The sequence below is a fragment of the Myodes glareolus genome, chromosome 25 (genome assembly GCF_982192425.1).
Source record: "Myodes glareolus chromosome 25, mMyoGla1.1, whole genome shotgun sequence".
Classification (NCBI taxonomy): Eukaryota; Metazoa; Chordata; class Mammalia; order Rodentia; family Cricetidae; genus Myodes; species Myodes glareolus.
This window is the reverse complement of record NC_142050.1, coordinates 29,695,267-29,712,134: the sequence shown is the minus strand read 5'-3', so window position 1 is coordinate 29,712,134 and position 16,868 is coordinate 29,695,267. Positions and strand designations below refer to the sequence as shown.

General features: G+C 46.0%; 1 protein-coding gene across 1 annotated transcript; it reads left to right on the top strand.

The window, feature by feature from the left end:
• The first annotated feature begins 16,361 nt into the window (after positions 1-16,361).
• LOC125408085 (large ribosomal subunit protein eL39) lies at positions 16,362-16,560 on the top strand. Its single transcript, XM_048446172.2, is given in 2 exon segments — positions 16,362-16,407; positions 16,410-16,560. Coding segments are annotated over 2 exon segments (153 nt in total). The 3' UTR covers positions 16,517-16,560.
• The last annotated feature ends 308 nt before the right edge of the window (positions 16,561-16,868 follow it).

Sequence of the window (16,868 nt, the reverse complement as noted above, 5' to 3'; positions counted from 1 at the left end):
CGCCTGCTCTCTACTCTACTTTCCATGGCTGGGATCACACCCTCTCCAGTGAATAATGCCTCTTGCTTGTAACTCATTAAGAAAACCCCACGTTCTTAGGATCAAATCTAATATCGCCCCAAATCTGCACAGTCCTCCGTAGAGCAGTTCTTGTCCCCTCTGCACTATCACACCAACTCCTCTCGACCCTCTGGCCACGACTATGGCCCAGCCCTTCCTTACTTTCATCAGCCGCCTTCCTGCCACACCCTCGCCGTACCCGTCGTTCCCCTGCTGGGGTGAATGTCTATCGCTCTTCAAAGGTGCCTGCTTTTCACTGTTCATGGATTGGTGCCTCCTTCTTGGAGAAGCCTGTTCTGACTACTTTGGAGAGAGAGGGAGAAAGAGAGAGAGAGAGAGAGAGAGAGAGAGAGAGAGAGAGAGAGGAGTTCTACTGCTCTTATTCAATATAGTGCCCTTTTAATTTATCATGCTGTTTTAAAACTGCAACTTGGGGATTGGCTTATTTCTCCAGATATTTATTGGTTATTTATCCAGTAGAATGTAATCTCCATATGGACAAAATCTATATGGCGCATGTAAAAAGAATCTAGCCTATATCTGTACATTCAAGATGCTCAATAAATATGTGTTGAGTCAAAGGTTTCAAACACCTAATGGCCCCTTCTCCCGGCTTCCTCTCATTCTTCGTCACTCTCTGAGACCCAGACCAAAAATTTAGTATAAGTTCACCTTTGATGTCGGTAGTGCTAAAGCTGATGACAGGCCCTGGACATATGACAACCACACGCTCATCCTTAACCTCAAGGATTCCATAACCCAGGAGAAGGGCCAAGGGAACAAACTCCCCAGGATTTGCCCTCCTTGGGTCCCTCTATCCTCTGATGCATGCTTGCCTGGTGTGGGAGAATTGTCTGTATTCTGTCAATCATGTTTTAAATAAACGCTGCTTGGCCAGGCAGGAGGTGTAGGCAGGAAAACCAGACAGGAAGTGGAAATGATGCAAGGACAGCAGGAGAATTCTGGGGAGGAGGAAGTTGATTCCTCCCACTCCTGCCCAGATCACCGAAGCAGCAGGATGTGAGCTGCCCCACTGAAAAAGGTACTGAGCCACATGGCTAACATAGATCAGAAAAATGGGTTAATCAAGATGTGAGAGTTAACTAATAAATAGCCAGACCTAATGGGCCAATCAGCATTATAACTTATAGAAATTTCTGTGTGATTTTTCTCTGGGACTAAACAATTGTGGGGACCTGGTAGGAGGATAGAAAAACCCCCAACAAACAGGCCCCATCATGTTACAGAATGGCACCCAACGTGGCCTCCTCATGTTACACTTGCCTCCACACAAAGCTTCCCCTACTCAGAACAAAAAAGTCCTCCCTGGAGAAAGCCCAGTCATTTATCCAGCACCACCTGCCACACGGGTTAATCCGGCCCCAGACTTTTCTTTTATGGCCAACCACATTTCAACCACAGCTGATGCTCCACCCAACCCTTTAGCGCTTCTGAGATACGAGGAGCAATAAATCGCCGTCCTCTCTACACAGCCTGGGTGCCCAGCCACCTCACCACCGCCACCACCGCCTGCCCACACACTTCAGAAGGAAGACTGTACGGGAGCCTCAGATGATACTGAACTTCAATTAGGCCCTGCTGGCAAATTAGTCACGCAGGGTGACATTTTCCAATCATGGAGCATTAGCATCCACTCTAATTATGGGACTGTGCTACCCACATGTGTAGACGCAAACAAGGCTGTGTGTTCTGTGGCTTGAGTGTGTAAAAACCTGCACACATAGGCACATACATGCACTTGCACGCGCGCGCGCACACACACACACACACACACACACACACACCTGGACAGAAAGATTTTTCACTTCCTTAACGTTGCTTAAAAGTGGACTTGGCATTTTGCTTAAGGAGAAATGGAAACCACGCGGAGGAAATCTTTCCATATCGGGGAGTACTCCTAAGTATCTAGTGGATAAAAAGAATTATAGAAAACAATGGCTAATGTACTAAGAATGCTAAACCCCTCTGCCTCTTTCCTCAGTAGGAGCTTGCATAGTTTATCCTCAGAGTGGCCTGACTGGCTCTCCATCAACAGGACATGATAACCAACATCTTACGGGCTAGCCTAGACTTGCCTTCCATCGAGCGGGTAAAATAAAATGCTTTGTTGGGTTCTCTTCTCTGTCTTCCTTCCTTCTGATACCATCTCACCAGGCAATCTTAGTCCCAGTCCAGGTGATTCTAGAAGCTGGAGACAGCGCAGGAGCTCGGCATGCTCAGAAATGACTGGAGCTATAAGCAGCAGCTCTTGTCTCGATCCAGCCTCCACTGCTCCAAGATCATGACTCTGTTTGTTAGAGTGAGAACCTCTAGTGCAGCATTATTTTTATCCCTTGTTCTTCTGAACTGAACCAAAATAAACTATCCCAGAGACTGGTTGCCCGTTTGAAGGCTGAAACCCGCCCCCCCTCTTTCCCTCCCTCCTTCTCTCCTCTCCTTTTCTCTCCCTTTCTCTTTAAAGCCTCTCCTTGTCACTTTGATCTGATCTGCCAGTGAAATATTTAGACACACTCCTGTACCTAAGTCATAACTCTTGAGCGATGAGCAAGGAGAAACCAAAGTTATAGCTATTCCCACCTAGGACATGGAGAGACACAGAGGGACAGCGGGAGGGGAGCCCCACCCTGGGCCTGTACACTCTGGCTAGATCTCAACAATCAAATTCTCGAAAGTTCAATACAACTCACTCCAGAGCTCACGGAGGACAGGGAGAGGCAGCGGTCTGTCCTCTGACGGCCAAGGTCATGAGCCTGCTCAGCCATGGGCACTGGTCCAGGCTTCCAGTAACCACAGGGCTTCTGCATCCATTGTCTCTGTCACCCTCTTAGTATCCAGATGAAAGCTAAACACGCCAGTAATGTGCCATGACACCCACTCTCTTAGCTAATTGTCACAACAATCCACCATAAAATGGAAATTAGTTTCCCAATTTACAAACAAAAAGCTGAAGGTCATAGAGGCCTAGTAAATGGTTAGCCCAAGGTCACTTGGAAATGGTCTCTGACTACAGCCTTGTTATCTCAAGCATTTTTGGTGTTTTGCCAGGTACTATATTTACCCAAACAACAAAGGGATACACCAGCCATCCCTAAAAAGGAGGTCACCACCTGTGCCCACCTCCAATCTCACTTTTAATCACCTCCACTAGGAATCTTTGAGTTCTGTGGAAGCTAGCCATCATTTTGGGGGGAAATGTTGTTTGGTTCCTGACCCTAGGAAGAGGTCAAAAGCCAGGGACAGAACCTCTCAGTTTTCTGCCTGAATGGTTGCCCTGTGATGCATTTTTCAACCCCCCGGGCCTACTTCTGAACTGTGCTAAAACTCACTTCAGGATGCGGAAGACTGTTAGTTCCCCTTCCCAGACAGTCAAAAGGCTACTAGTCTCCTCTGTGTGTGGACTTGGGTGTCTTCCCTACTACACCTGCTATTCCCAGGGGTGGGTAGAGGCCTCATGTAGCTCTGCAAATCCACCCCCTTTCTAGAGACACTCCAGAGCAAGGATGACCTCCTCTCTCTCTCAGCCCATGGATCAACCTTGCTGGAACCAGAGCCACATTCCTGTTGACAATCCAAGGTGGGGACAGAGACAAACTCTGCAACCAGAGGCTCCCTGGACCTAATGACATTCATAGTGGGGGCAGAGGCAGATATTATAACTAGTAACAATGTCTTTCTTTCCCGGGGAGGAGGTGGCACAAGGGGGGTATCAGACAATCACATTAGACTTCTACATACAAAGACAACCTCGTCATTCTCACTTCCGGGATACATGCTTGCTTGTTTGCTTGCTTGCTTGCTTGCTTACCTATGTTTTTAACAAGACGCCGAATTTTCTAATAAAGTTCCTATAAGGTAGATTCAAGCAATAGAGAGAAAGGGAAGCTAAATCTGAGACCCTTAGCCTAACTCGTAATCACCAAACCAGGTTTTTCCAGGGAAGGATGGCCATTGGAGCAGTAAGGAGCTCACCTAGCTTCTCAGAAAGTGTGGTTCTGCATTGCATATGCCTCAATAGCCAATAGTGAGTATCTTTGAGATAGAGCAGAGGTGGGAAACGGGAGTACTAGAAAATGTTCCACCCAATCCCAACATTCCCTCACCCCTGTGCCTTGCAACCCGACTGCACCCAGGATTCTCCTCTCCTCAACCCGTCATACACGTCCAAACCTAAGGAAGTCATGGGCAGGGCTGCAGATGGGAGAAGGGGAGAAGGGGCCAGCAGGGTATATGGTCAGGGAGGCTGGCAATGCTCACACCAGGGAGGACAACTTCCCGCCAGGCAGAGCACATGTTCCTCTCCTACAGTCCAGCTACACTGGAAGACCTCAGAGATCACAGCTGGTGCTGTACATGCCAGTGACGGACAGCGGTGAAAGACACTTCCGGGACCAGTGTCTATTACGTAACTTTCCAGCAAGTCCCATACATAGTGACCCTCAGGTTCTTCCTCTGTAAAATAGGGCTTGTGGTTGGTGCATGTCTTGTCTTCTGGGTGTGAGGATCCATAAATGATGCCTTAAAAGGTTTCAACTGGGGCTGGAAAGATGGCTCCGTGGATAACGCCCCTGTCCCACAGGTCCCCAGACCCCACATACAAGCCAGACAGCAACGCAAGTGTCTATATTCCCAGTTCACTCCTAAAAGGAGATGGCAAGCAGAGACAGATAGTCCCCAGAAGCTCACAGGGCAGGGCAGCTGGCCTGGCTTATCATGCAGCAGAGAGCCTATCTCAAACACGCTAGAAAATGAGAATTAATACCAGAATATCGTCCTCTGAGTGTTACATGCATGCTGTGGCATGTACCCCACACACACAATCATATACACATACATTCACATAGCATACACATGTGCGTGTGTGCACACACATGCACACACACAGAGCTCAGACAGTGTCTGGGACATGGTGAGCACTCAGAAGGGTAGGTATGATATTTTATAACAGCCAAGTATGTATGCAGTCTTTAAGCTGAAGGAAAAATATGCCTCAAAAGTGTGTACACTATTTTACAAATATGTCATTTTAATAAATTCAACATAAACTCATTGGAAATTACTAAATACACTGTACCATAAAAATATACATACAAGTATATATACATATATGTATAAGCACATATATATGTGTGTATATATATATATGTATATATATATATATATATATCCTCAACTGGTAATCATTCAATTAATCCCATACCCGTCTTATTTATTTTTCAATTAAGAGAATCCCACCCAACCCTCTAAAAGGTTGAGAAACACCAATACATAAACCACATTGTCTTCACAGGGACTTAGATAGACCAGTGTACTTAGAACTCAAACACAGAGCTGATGGCTTGATCTATGTTTTCAAACAATGAAGCTCTTTCTCTATTGCCCTTTGTGGCTGCTACTACAGAAAAATTAGGTAGAATCCACAGCATCAGCAAACACCAACGATCCCTGTTTGTCCTGCGATTTCACTCACCTAGATGGATAGCCAGGAGCCACACGGTCAGAATGACTTCCACTCCATAAATAGCGCTGCCATTTAGATGCCATGGGGAGAACATTAATACCCAAGCACAAAGGCTAAATAAAAAGCCGTTAGCCGTTGAATGGCCTTTAGATTTCCGAATTATTGATTAGGTGGAGCCTGTAAAGTTATGGTGGCTGCGTCTAGCTCAGAGAAACCTGTGCTGCAGAGCAAAGTTAGCAGAAGTTAAAGTCACCTCTAACAGCAAGCCCCAGTGGCAGCACTGGGGTGGCTAATTGTCCTGTCTACAGAGAAATGTTCCAGGAACTACACACACGCTTTTCCATGCTAGTGTGGCTCAGTTTCACTGAGGCAAAGAAAGTTCAAATTTTCTAGCATTTTTAGCTTTCAGGTTTTGTCTCCAGACCACTCTCCAAGATGGGGGTGAGCTTTATTATGCTTCTGTATGATAATGAAACTAAGGAACAAAAGATGCCGGGAGGTTTGCCCATGCAAGTGTGGCATGCCCCCACAGCCAAGGAAACCTGCAATGCAGCTTCTAGATAGAGTCTGTGTTCTTCCCACAGCGGCAGCCTACTTCAGTGACTTTCCCAGGTTTTCCTGCTCTGGGGTCTCCAGATGTGGCTCAGTCTCTCCTCTGACTCTAGAATCTTTATTGATTCTGTGAGATCCTTCAGTGTCCCTCCCAAACTCTGTCAATGTGCTCAAGCCAGCTAGAATTGATGTGCATGGAATTACAACCCAAAATCGTTCCATAGACTATTCTCATGTAAATTATTCTGAAGAAAACAGTTGGCTCCGTGCATCAGGCTCTAGAACAAAGATTTATCTAATCAAATATTCTTTCATTTGGGACAGAAGCTCAATCTTCTGCAATCTCCTTAACGTAAAAAATATTTTTCAAAGGAAGGGAAGAGTGGTTACCGGAAGTGTGTCATAAGTTGAAGGACCTCTCCTTTAGCAAAATCAATCTCTCTCTCTCTCTCTCTCTCTCTCTCTCTCTCTCTCTCTCTCTCTCTGCAATAAAATCAGAAACAACCAAGGGAAGGGAGACCAGAGTATGGAGACAAGACTTCAAACAGCAGAGCCTAGATTCCAAGCAGTTCCTGATTCATTTGATGCTCAGGAGGCATGATGAGGACCAGGGGTCTTTTGTCATTTCTCAGCTCTCGGGCACACCCAGCACTTTGTATCACCCACCCCAGTAACTGTTTGCAACATATTTTGCCTGTGTTTGTGTGGCACTGTTAGCTAGTGGCTTGGAGCTGAGTAACCTGTTCACCTTAGAAGTCACCCTGCAAGGACCTTGAGACAGGAACTCAAACTCCCTGAGACTTAGGACACTCACCTTTCAAAGGGGACACAACAGCCACCTCATAGGAGTCTCATAAAACAAGATTTAAAATATGTCTGGCAGGAAGTATTCAAAACCATGCTGATACTCTAGAACCATGTCACGTGAGAGCGTTAACTGAAAGGAAGAAGGTAGAGGAGTATAAAAAGTTGGAGACTTTTTTCCCTGGGGGAAAAAAAAGAGGGGTTCTTTTTGTAAAAAGAGCTCTTATTATCCTCTAGAACTAATTAGAGAAAAGATGAAATACTTAACGCTTTGCCTCCAATAAATCCTAAGAAGGATTATTAGATGGGCCAGCAGGAGAAGAGCTCTAAGTGATTTTCTGAAAAACTATACAGCGGGCTGAGGGCGTTTTTGACACTTTACCACCAAAAGAAAGTTAAGTGTTCTCCTCCGAGTGGAGTAGGGAGACTGTGATGAGGTTAAAGTGGTAATTAACGGCCCGGAAGGATGAGATAAAAAGGTACTTAATTTGGAGGCAGACATTTTAATTTCTCTTCATATCCTTCTATATTGTTGCCCTTGTTTCGTCTCATAATTAATCAAAAGAGTTATATTAACAGAGAGTGATGTATACCCATTTCATTCCAAAAATTCATACCTTAGAATTCGGGTGTCCAACTTTCCCACATTGCTATATCATTGCTATATGATCATTTACAAATGTGCTGGGCCCCATTCATGGCTATCCTAATATACATGTAGCTGTGGGCTTCACGTCAGCTGGATAATTCCAGTTCTTGTTTATATATTTATTTGTTTGTTTGCTTGTTTGTTTAGACAGAGTCTCATATATTCCAGGCTGGTCTCAAATTGACTTATTGACCAACTAGCTGAAAATGAGATCTTCATCTAATCCTCCTGCCACCGTAACCTGAGCACTGGGAAGACAGGCAATTGATGCGGGAGAATTGTCTGTATTGTGTCAATCATATTTTAATAAAACGCTGATTGGCCAGGCAGGCAGTATAGGTGGGAAAACCAGACAGGAAGTAGAGGTGATGCAATGAGAACAGGAGAATTCTGGGAAGCAGGGAGGTTCCTCTGCCATTTCTGTGCAGACCGCCGAAGAGGCAACATGTAAGCTGTCACACTGAGAAAGGTACTGAGCCCGTGTGGCTAACATAGATCAGAATAATGGGTTAAGATAAGTCATAAGAACTAATAAGTAGCCTGACCTAATGGACCAATCAGTTTATAACCTAATGTAGACTATGTGTGATTGATTTCTCTTTGGGGCATGCTGGTTGTGGGGTACCAGGCGGGTCGGAAACCCCAACAAGCCGGCCCCCTCATGTTACAGGCAATGTACCAGCTACGCCTGGTTTACGAGGGCTGTCAATCAAACTCATAGCTTTGAGCAGGACCGCTGAGCACTCCCAGCAAAGCCCCTCCGGTGCATTCAGTAAACTGCACCGTCCGCACGGGGAAAACTGATGCTTGGATCACTGGGTATTTTTGCCAGCTCTTTCACTTCGCTTTCTGCTTTACTCCATTTCATGCAAACAACTTGGTGGCAGATATAGCTATCCTAATTTCACATAAAGGAGGGAGCTAAGAACCCGACGAAATTTGTACTAGTGAGAAAGCAAAACTGAGACCCAACATTTTACCAAGAGCTTTCCGTGAGGGAAAACTTGTAGAAAACACATTTTCGAACAGAATCTCATTTAGTCTTCATAGTAATTGATTATTTTACTCGGGCGGGTGCAGGTTCAAAAGTGTACCAGCACCATATACAGGGGCTGTATCCGAGTCTGGCGTCAGATCTGCCACGGAGCACTAGGCCAGGCCAGGCCAGGCCGTTCCTGAGGACCCTTCTTTCTAACTTCTGTAACCCTTGAATGTCCCAGCAAGAACAGCTGCCTATGTCCTTTCAGTAATAAAAACCTTTCTATAAATGATGGAGAACAAAACCGTTTTCAAAGCAAAACCTTTTGCGCAGCGTTTTGGGGACAGCTCCTATTTTGTTCCTCGGAGGACTTTTCCTGGCCCAGGGCAGGTCTTATGCAAAATTAATAGCAAGCAATAGGCCTGCATTCTTTCCCTGGGACCCAACAGGGCTGGCTTACCATCTCCGGACCCATGCACTTCACCAGTCCACAGCTGCTACGCCAGCCAATCAGCACGCACGTACATTTGCGCCCCCAAGAGAACAGACTCAGGCATGTCTTTTCAGGTAGCAGAAATCTTCCATGGAGAAAAGCCAGACTGAGGTTCCTCACGCTTTGGTAACAGGCATGACACCGTAAATACAAGTCTGAAATCTCACACTCAGGCAGACTGCTCGAGGAGACCCCACCTGGGACTCCCTGCCCTTCCGTCTGGATGGCTCTTCATCTTAACGATTCTCGCGTCCCTTTGTCGTCTCCATGTCAAAACCGCTCTTAGGAGGCTTTCCGCCACTGAAATATCATATCGTTACAGCGGTATGCAACTTCAGACAGAAAACTTGAAAACAAGGAGGGAAAACCAAGCGGTCCGCACCTTGGCAGCTGGCACGCGGATTGTGAATGGGCACCGAGGTGCGCTTGGGGCCCCCTGAGAACCACAGCAGATGGACTCTGATTGTCTGCAGCTGAGAAAGGACGTGCCTGGGAGCTGGGTGCAGGGACTGGAGAGAGTCTAATAAGAGGCTTCCCTGTTTCGCCTGCGGGTTCAGTCAGCAACAACAGTTAAGGTACACACACACTACACATGCAATGCCAAGTCCATCTGCTCCGCCTGATATAAATGTCCTTTGGCCTAATGACCAAAAGCCAAAAGTCGCCTGCAGGTTCACCTATCAGCAGTGACCCTCACAGAGTGCTCAGAACAAGGACAACTGGCCACCAAAGCTGGCCAACTCTCCAACACTTCCTCCATTCCTTACAGTGTAAGGCATGCGCCAATTTGGGTCCAGTCTAGGTACTTGAATACATGACTGAGGAGACAGGCTTTCTGGACAGGGTGCTGAACAGACACACTCAAAAGACACTGGGATTCAGAAGCTGACTTGTCTCGGACCCCAAAGAGCCACACTACTTGCAAACACGGACTGCCCAGACGCCAACGGAAAGATGGAGCGCAGGGGCTGCTGTTAGGTTCATGACCTCTAATGCAGGCCCCACCGGCTCCCGTCCCGTCCCCTCCCACTAGGGCCTCCTACTAATGAGAACAGATTTTTCAGGCTTCTGTTGGGAGAGGAGCGCTAAGCTGTCAAGCCACCCTCCCCCTCCAACCGCTTCGTTGTCTTTGGGGACTCCATTTTCCAGGGCTAAGAGCAGGGTTTCACTCATGTACCCTGTCATAATAGTTGACCAGAGGCCAGACACAGGTAGATTCTAGGAACACAAAGAAGGCAAGGGCAACCCAGCAGAGGAATCACCACCCGTGGTTAGTTAAGCACACACATACCAACCATATCATAGAAATCCCCTGCGACTTCTCCGCCCCTGTGCTGAGAGGCAAGGCTGTAGACTCACAGTCCACACAAGCAGAACCACAGGAGCGAACTCTGTTCCTCCCTCAGCCACGCTCTGACGTGAGCAGTCTGTCCAGCAAGGAGCTGTCTTTTGGGTGACATTGAACGTTATGTATCAAGAAGAAAGCTAGCATAAATTATTTCCATCTATTTGAACTAATTTAGATGGGTGAGCCATTACTAGCCTGTATGCATGACAAGGTCAAAGCCAATAGTGTCCACAGGAACGCCTCTCCATTCCTCAGAGAGAAGACGCGTGGCTTCACAACAGCTCACACTCAGGCCTCCTTCCTCAGCTGCTGCCTCTTACGACAGCCCCAAGCTTCAGACTGAACGCTGCTGAGCACGGAGCGGTTGCTCTGAGGGTGGAGGCTGCGGTTTTGCCTGGGGTGGAAAGAAAGGTATGATTGACATGCTATGGAGATATTTCCCTGAGAGGAGTTGGGGAGCCCCTAGAGACTTCCCCAGGGGTAGAGCTGGCAGAGAGAGGGAACGCTCAGAAAAGTCAGGCAACCTACATTTGCCGACAGATCAGCCAAACCTCCACGCCTTCAAACTCATCTGTTCAGATGCTCAATATAGATATGTCACCTGGATCATTCACCTGTGAGAACCCTCTCCAAATTAGGTCAGTTTTATCACTATATCATCTTTAGCAGGAGCGGGTTTGGGACCTTTCTTATGAAATTATGTCATCTTGTCTGTCACAGCATCTTGGGAGACAATAAGCTTCCTTGGGCCTAAGAGAAAATGGATTCATGAAAAAGTGAAGAAAAGTAAACAAAAATACAGTAATGACACAGGGGTTGGAGAGATGGCAGTCTGTGAGGTGCTTGCTGGCTTTTTGTATAAGCATAAAGATCTGTGTTTGATCCCTGGGTGTGATGACAAACACTTGTAATCTCAGAACTGGCGAGGAAGACGCATCCTCAGGGATGTGCTACTTGGCCCAGGATAGTGAGATACCCTGTCTGTCTGTGTCTGTCTGTCTGTCTGCCTCTCTCTCTCTTTCACACACACACACACACACACACACACACACACACACACACACACACACACACACAAAATAACAGCAACCAAAGAAAAATGGTGGATGACCCCGAGAAAGGATACCCTTCACATGCATGTGCACACATGCATTCATGCATATGTACATATATGAACATGCATAAACACATACACCTACAAAATACTAACAATAATAATAATAATAACAAAATTTCACACAGACAGGACTGAACCAGGCATCCAGACTTTGATCCTCTGAGTTTTCTATAGGTATTTCACGCATCATACACTCTTTGTTTTAAAATCTTCATTTATTTATATTGGTTTATTTAACATGTATGTGTCCCTGCTTGCTACGGTGTACATATGGAGGTCAGAGGTTATCTTGAGGTATAAGACCTTTCCTTCCACCATGTGGCTCCCCGAGACTGAACTCAGTTTGCCAAGATTAGCGGCAAGCACTAATCTTTACCAGCTGAAGTGCCTTGGGGCTCCCCTATCTACTTGAGTTCATTTTTAATTCTCTTGTCTTCTTCTCCCCCTTGAAGAATCCCCAAAAGGGACGACAGATGTGCCCAGCTGTCCTTATATAATGCCCAACTATTAGTGAAACCCTCTTGGCTTTGTTCTAGCCGTTTACACAAAACCAGTGTGGCACTGGAGCACATTCTGCATGGAAATGAATTGAACAGAAACTATCAGCGCCATGTACTGCGTGAGGATAACCCCATACCCAAAGGGCAAGGCAGTCAAGGTCCTGCCAACTGTGATGGGGAGGAATAGAACCCATAGACTTTCAAACACACTGAAGTCTGGTGGGCAGCAATATAATGGAGAGGGGCCTGCGGCAGACTGTGGGAGTGGTAGGTGGTCAGTGGTCCAGGGCAGGACCTGCCCCTCCAGCATCCTCATCTACCAGCTGGGAAACCTTTCACCCAGAAGTACTTGTCTTTCCTAGACTAATGTCTAAAAGCAGCTTGGATTTTAGCATCCTACTACCCCAAAATTCTCAAGTGGCTGAGCTCACAAAGTGGATGGTTCCAGAAGGAAAAGAGAGAGGCCACCTGTGTATTCAGAGAAGGGACAGTGGTCACACCAAGGGAGAGAGAGGGAGGTAAGGGTGGGCTTTGTGGTAGCAAGTAGCCAAAGCAATCTAGGTGGAAAAGAGCCACTGGCTAGAGTTTGGACAAGACAGTGGCCCCTGCTGTTGTATTAACAGCTTGACCCCTACAATGGCACTGTTGCCACTATTGGGAGATGGTGGGCACTCTAAGGAGGGACCAAGGGAGAGAACTTTAGGTCACTGAGACATTGCCCTCAAAAAGGATAGTGGGAGCTTGGTCCCTTTTGTTTTTACATTCTCTTTGTTCTTTGATAGACAGAGGATCAGTTTTTTTACCCCACCGTGTTCCTGCCATAAAGTACTGCTTTTGTCAAAGCAAGCCCAGCCAGTGATGAACTGGAGCCTCCAGAACAGTGAGCAAAGGCAAACCTTTCCTCTACACAAACTGATGATCTCAGGTACCTTATTACAGTAGTAGAAAGCTGACCAACTTCCCTCCATACTCATCGGCAGGATAGAGAGTTCCGGCAAAAAGGGCGGGTTCCGGTGAGACAGGTTCACGTGAGGTAAGCCTTAGTATGGGTGACAATGACTCTTTCTGGGAAGCTCAACATGGCCTTCTGCCTCTCTCTGTGAGAGACTGTCACCTGCTGTCTGTGAGAGCAGAAGCTACTCAGACCAGCCACAGGCTCTAGGGAGCAAAGACCTTTGAAGCCTTGGGGACCAAGGATTCTGCCTTCTGTCTGCCTCCCCCCTCCCCTTCCCACCTCCAGCTCCCTTAAACCTAATACCACAATCCCTTACTGATATTAAAAACTGACAAGGAATTTTGCCACCGGCAGTAGCATTTTAATATTGAAAGGTTGTGAAATCTAATAAGAGCTACAAGGAGGTTGATGGGAGGAGAGTTATTTGCCCCCCTTTCGTGCTTCAATGGAACTGGGATTCAATAAGCAAATGTGACAGAATCTGTAATTTCCCCTTGATCCGCTGTGGCCAGGCATTTCCTGTTTAATAACCTTAAACCAGCCGGCCTCCCCTTCCCCAAGCCTCTCCCGTCCAGAGAATCTGCCCCCACCATCTTATCAGAATAATCCTTCATTTGAACGCGGCTCCGACTGGCACTTTTGTGGTACCTTATCACCGCTTGAAGACACAAAGGGAACAAACTGAAATATTATTTTTCCCCTTTGAGGAAAGGTGTTAATGAGATCTTCCTGCTGTCTCCCTGCCTGCGACCACGGGGGATCCACCTGATCCCAGCCATTCCAGTCAAAGCCCAGCCTTAAAACCTGTCCATGAAAAACGGGGGTCCTGACCCAAACCCAGTGCGCAGCGGAGGAGGGCTGAGACAGGTTTCCAGCTGGAAATCTACAACAAGTAGGAGGAGTCCCCGCCTGGCCTAGGAGCCCGGGCTCTGAATGTCCCTGTTAGCAGCAATCAGAGCCATGTGTGACAATGACAGTCTGTGTTCCTGTCTGGCACATCTCACCTCCCAGAGCAGGTCCCATCAGTGGAGGGATCCTGAGAGAGCTCTGTGGCAAGCATCCAGGGAAAGGTATCCTTTCGCCCCCTGCGGTACTGAAGTGGAGTCTCCTGGTGAGCTATGCACCTACAGAGACAAATAAATCCCTCGGCCTGTTCCAGTTTTCTCTGGAGTAGGACAGAGGGAGTTTGCCAGTCCGGAATAAAGTCAGCCCTTTAGGAGCCTCGCTGAGCACCGAAGTAAGAAAAGCATTACTATGTGTTAATCACCATTGCTGAGGTAGCTCACACAAACCAGAGGTTTATCCTAACCCTAAAGCTCCCAATCCTAACACTCTAACCCTGACTCCAATCCTACCCAATTCCAATCCCAACCCTAACTGCAAGGTGTTGTGCTGAGTCATGACTAGGTGTTGTGCTGAGTCATCACTAGGTATTGTGCTAAGTCATCATTGAGCATTCTGCTAAAATCATCTGCTTGCTGCCGTTGTTGGATATATCCCACTGAGTCATCATTGACTTTTTACATTTAATTCCTGGGAATTTTTGCAAAGCCATCATTATGACTTTTTGTTTTTTGCCAAGTCATAACTTGGCACTGTTTTCTAGAATCATCACTAGGCGTTCTATCAAGTCATCACTGGGTAATTATTTTGGTGAGCATAGGGTGTTTTCCCCAATCATTGCTGTGTACCTTTTACTGAGTCTTTACTGAACATTTTTGCTGAGTCATTGTTGGTTGTTTGCTGAGGTGTCACTGGGATTTTTCGCTGACGTGTTATTAGGCATTTGCTTAGTCATTGCAGTGTTTTGCTGAGTCATCGTTGCTTTCTACTGAGTCATCACTGGACATTTTAGAATTTTAAGAAATCTGTCTCTAAGTATGACTTACATATTTATGCTGTCTACATATGTATACTTTTATATTGTTTAAATAATTTCAGATTGGTATATAACATCAGAACTGTTATTTAAAGTCAATTGCTCTTAGTCCATAAAGTAACTAAAACTTTAAAGCAGAAGCTATGTGAGTACAGGGATTGAACTTAGGTCATGAGACTCGGAGGCAGAAACCTTTAACTATTACCTCCGTTATACCTCCTGTTGCCCATCTCCTCTCTGTGGTCTATTATTACCTTCCTGGCCTTGGCATCCATATATGTGATGTTTGTTTTTCTGAGCGTGGGTTACCTTACTCAGAATAAGCACTTTCAGCTCAATCTATGTACCTACAAATTTCAAAAATCCATTTTTCTTAACAGCTAGATGATATTCTACTGTGTAAATGTACCATGTTTTCATATAGGAAGAAGAATGGGGAAAATAATAATAATAATAATAGATTAAGAAGAATTAAGTGGGATGGAAGAGGAGAGAAAAGATAAAAGAGAGAATATGAGGAGAGATAACACTGAAGATCTTTTAAAGAGCCTACTGCTATGGAAGTTTCATCAAATACATACATATGCACATGTAGAGTTTAAGTGGACTTAGCCTATAATGAGAGGACACTGTCCCTCTTATACCTTAGGCTACCTATAAAAAGCTCAGGTGGCAGGAATTACCTCTTTGGAAGTTGTTGGTCGGTGAGGTCCCACAGATCCACAGACAGTGCAAGCTAGTCCCATCGTTTTTGGTTACTTCCAGAACTTCATGGTGAAACCCTATGTTGAAAACACCCTATACTTGAGGTATAGAATCTGGAGAAATCATTTTTGTTGTTGACCTAGAAGCTTCATCTCTACTGGTTTTTACAGCACTTGCTATGCATATGACTGGAGAAAAAAAAGCATATAATTACTTTTATCCTGATGTGAACCCTGAAATCTGGTGGTGGTTTAAAAGTAGATGGCCCCCATAGATGCATATGTTTGAATGCTTTGTTCCCAGTTAGTAAAACTGTTTGGGAAGGATTAGGAGGTGTGGCCTTGTTGGAAGAGGTGAGGCATTGTGGAGGAGGTGTATCACTGGCGTTGGCTTTGATGTTTCAAAAGCCCATGCCAGACCCAGACCCAGCCTCCTTCCTGCCCCCACCCCACCTGCTGCCTATGGATCAATCAGGATGTAAGCTCTCAGATACTGCTCCAGCACTATGCCTTCCTGTCACCACACTCTCCACCATGATCACAGACTAACACTCTGAAACTATAAGCAAACCCCCAGTTAAATGCCTTCTTCTACAAGTTGCCTTGGTCATAGTGTCTATTCACAGTAACAGAACAATAACTAAGACAAGGCTACAATAATAACTTGCCTGACAAAATATGCCTATTGGTGAAATAGTGGCACAAATATTATGGGAGTAATCAACAGCTTTCTAGTTCAATTTAGGGCTCTGCTCCACAAGATAGAACCCATGCCTGGGCGGGGCTTCCTCTTCGCCTTTTCTCTGCCATCGTGTGCTGTCTACCTGCCTCTCCTTCTCGCCATGTCTTCTCACAAGACTTTCAGAATCAAGCGATTCTTGGCCAAGAAACAAAACAAAATCGTCCTATTCCTCAGTGGATTCAGATGAAAACTGGCAACAAAATCAGGTACAACTCCAAGAGAAGACACTGGAGGAGAACAAAGCTGGGTCTGTAAGGAGTCAACAATGGCAAGACAGTTTACGCTGATTTGTGGTCCTGGATGAGTGTTATCAAATGGAGTTCAACATTTTCAACCTGATCATGTTTAATATGGGAGTGGTTTCTCCAATAATAAAATGTAGAGCCTATCAAAAAAAAAAAAAAAAAGAACCCATGCTGGCACTGTTGTTAGGACCAAGAACCTATGGCTAGATTAGGTCAAAGGTCTCCAAGCCTGTCTGGATTCCAAACATTTCTCCCTCAAAAGCTGAGACACTAAAATCATTTAGGAGTTGGGCGTAGAGCCTGACTGGACACTTCTGACTTAAATGCGGCATAGGGAGGTTTGGCGTCTCCACTCTTTCAAG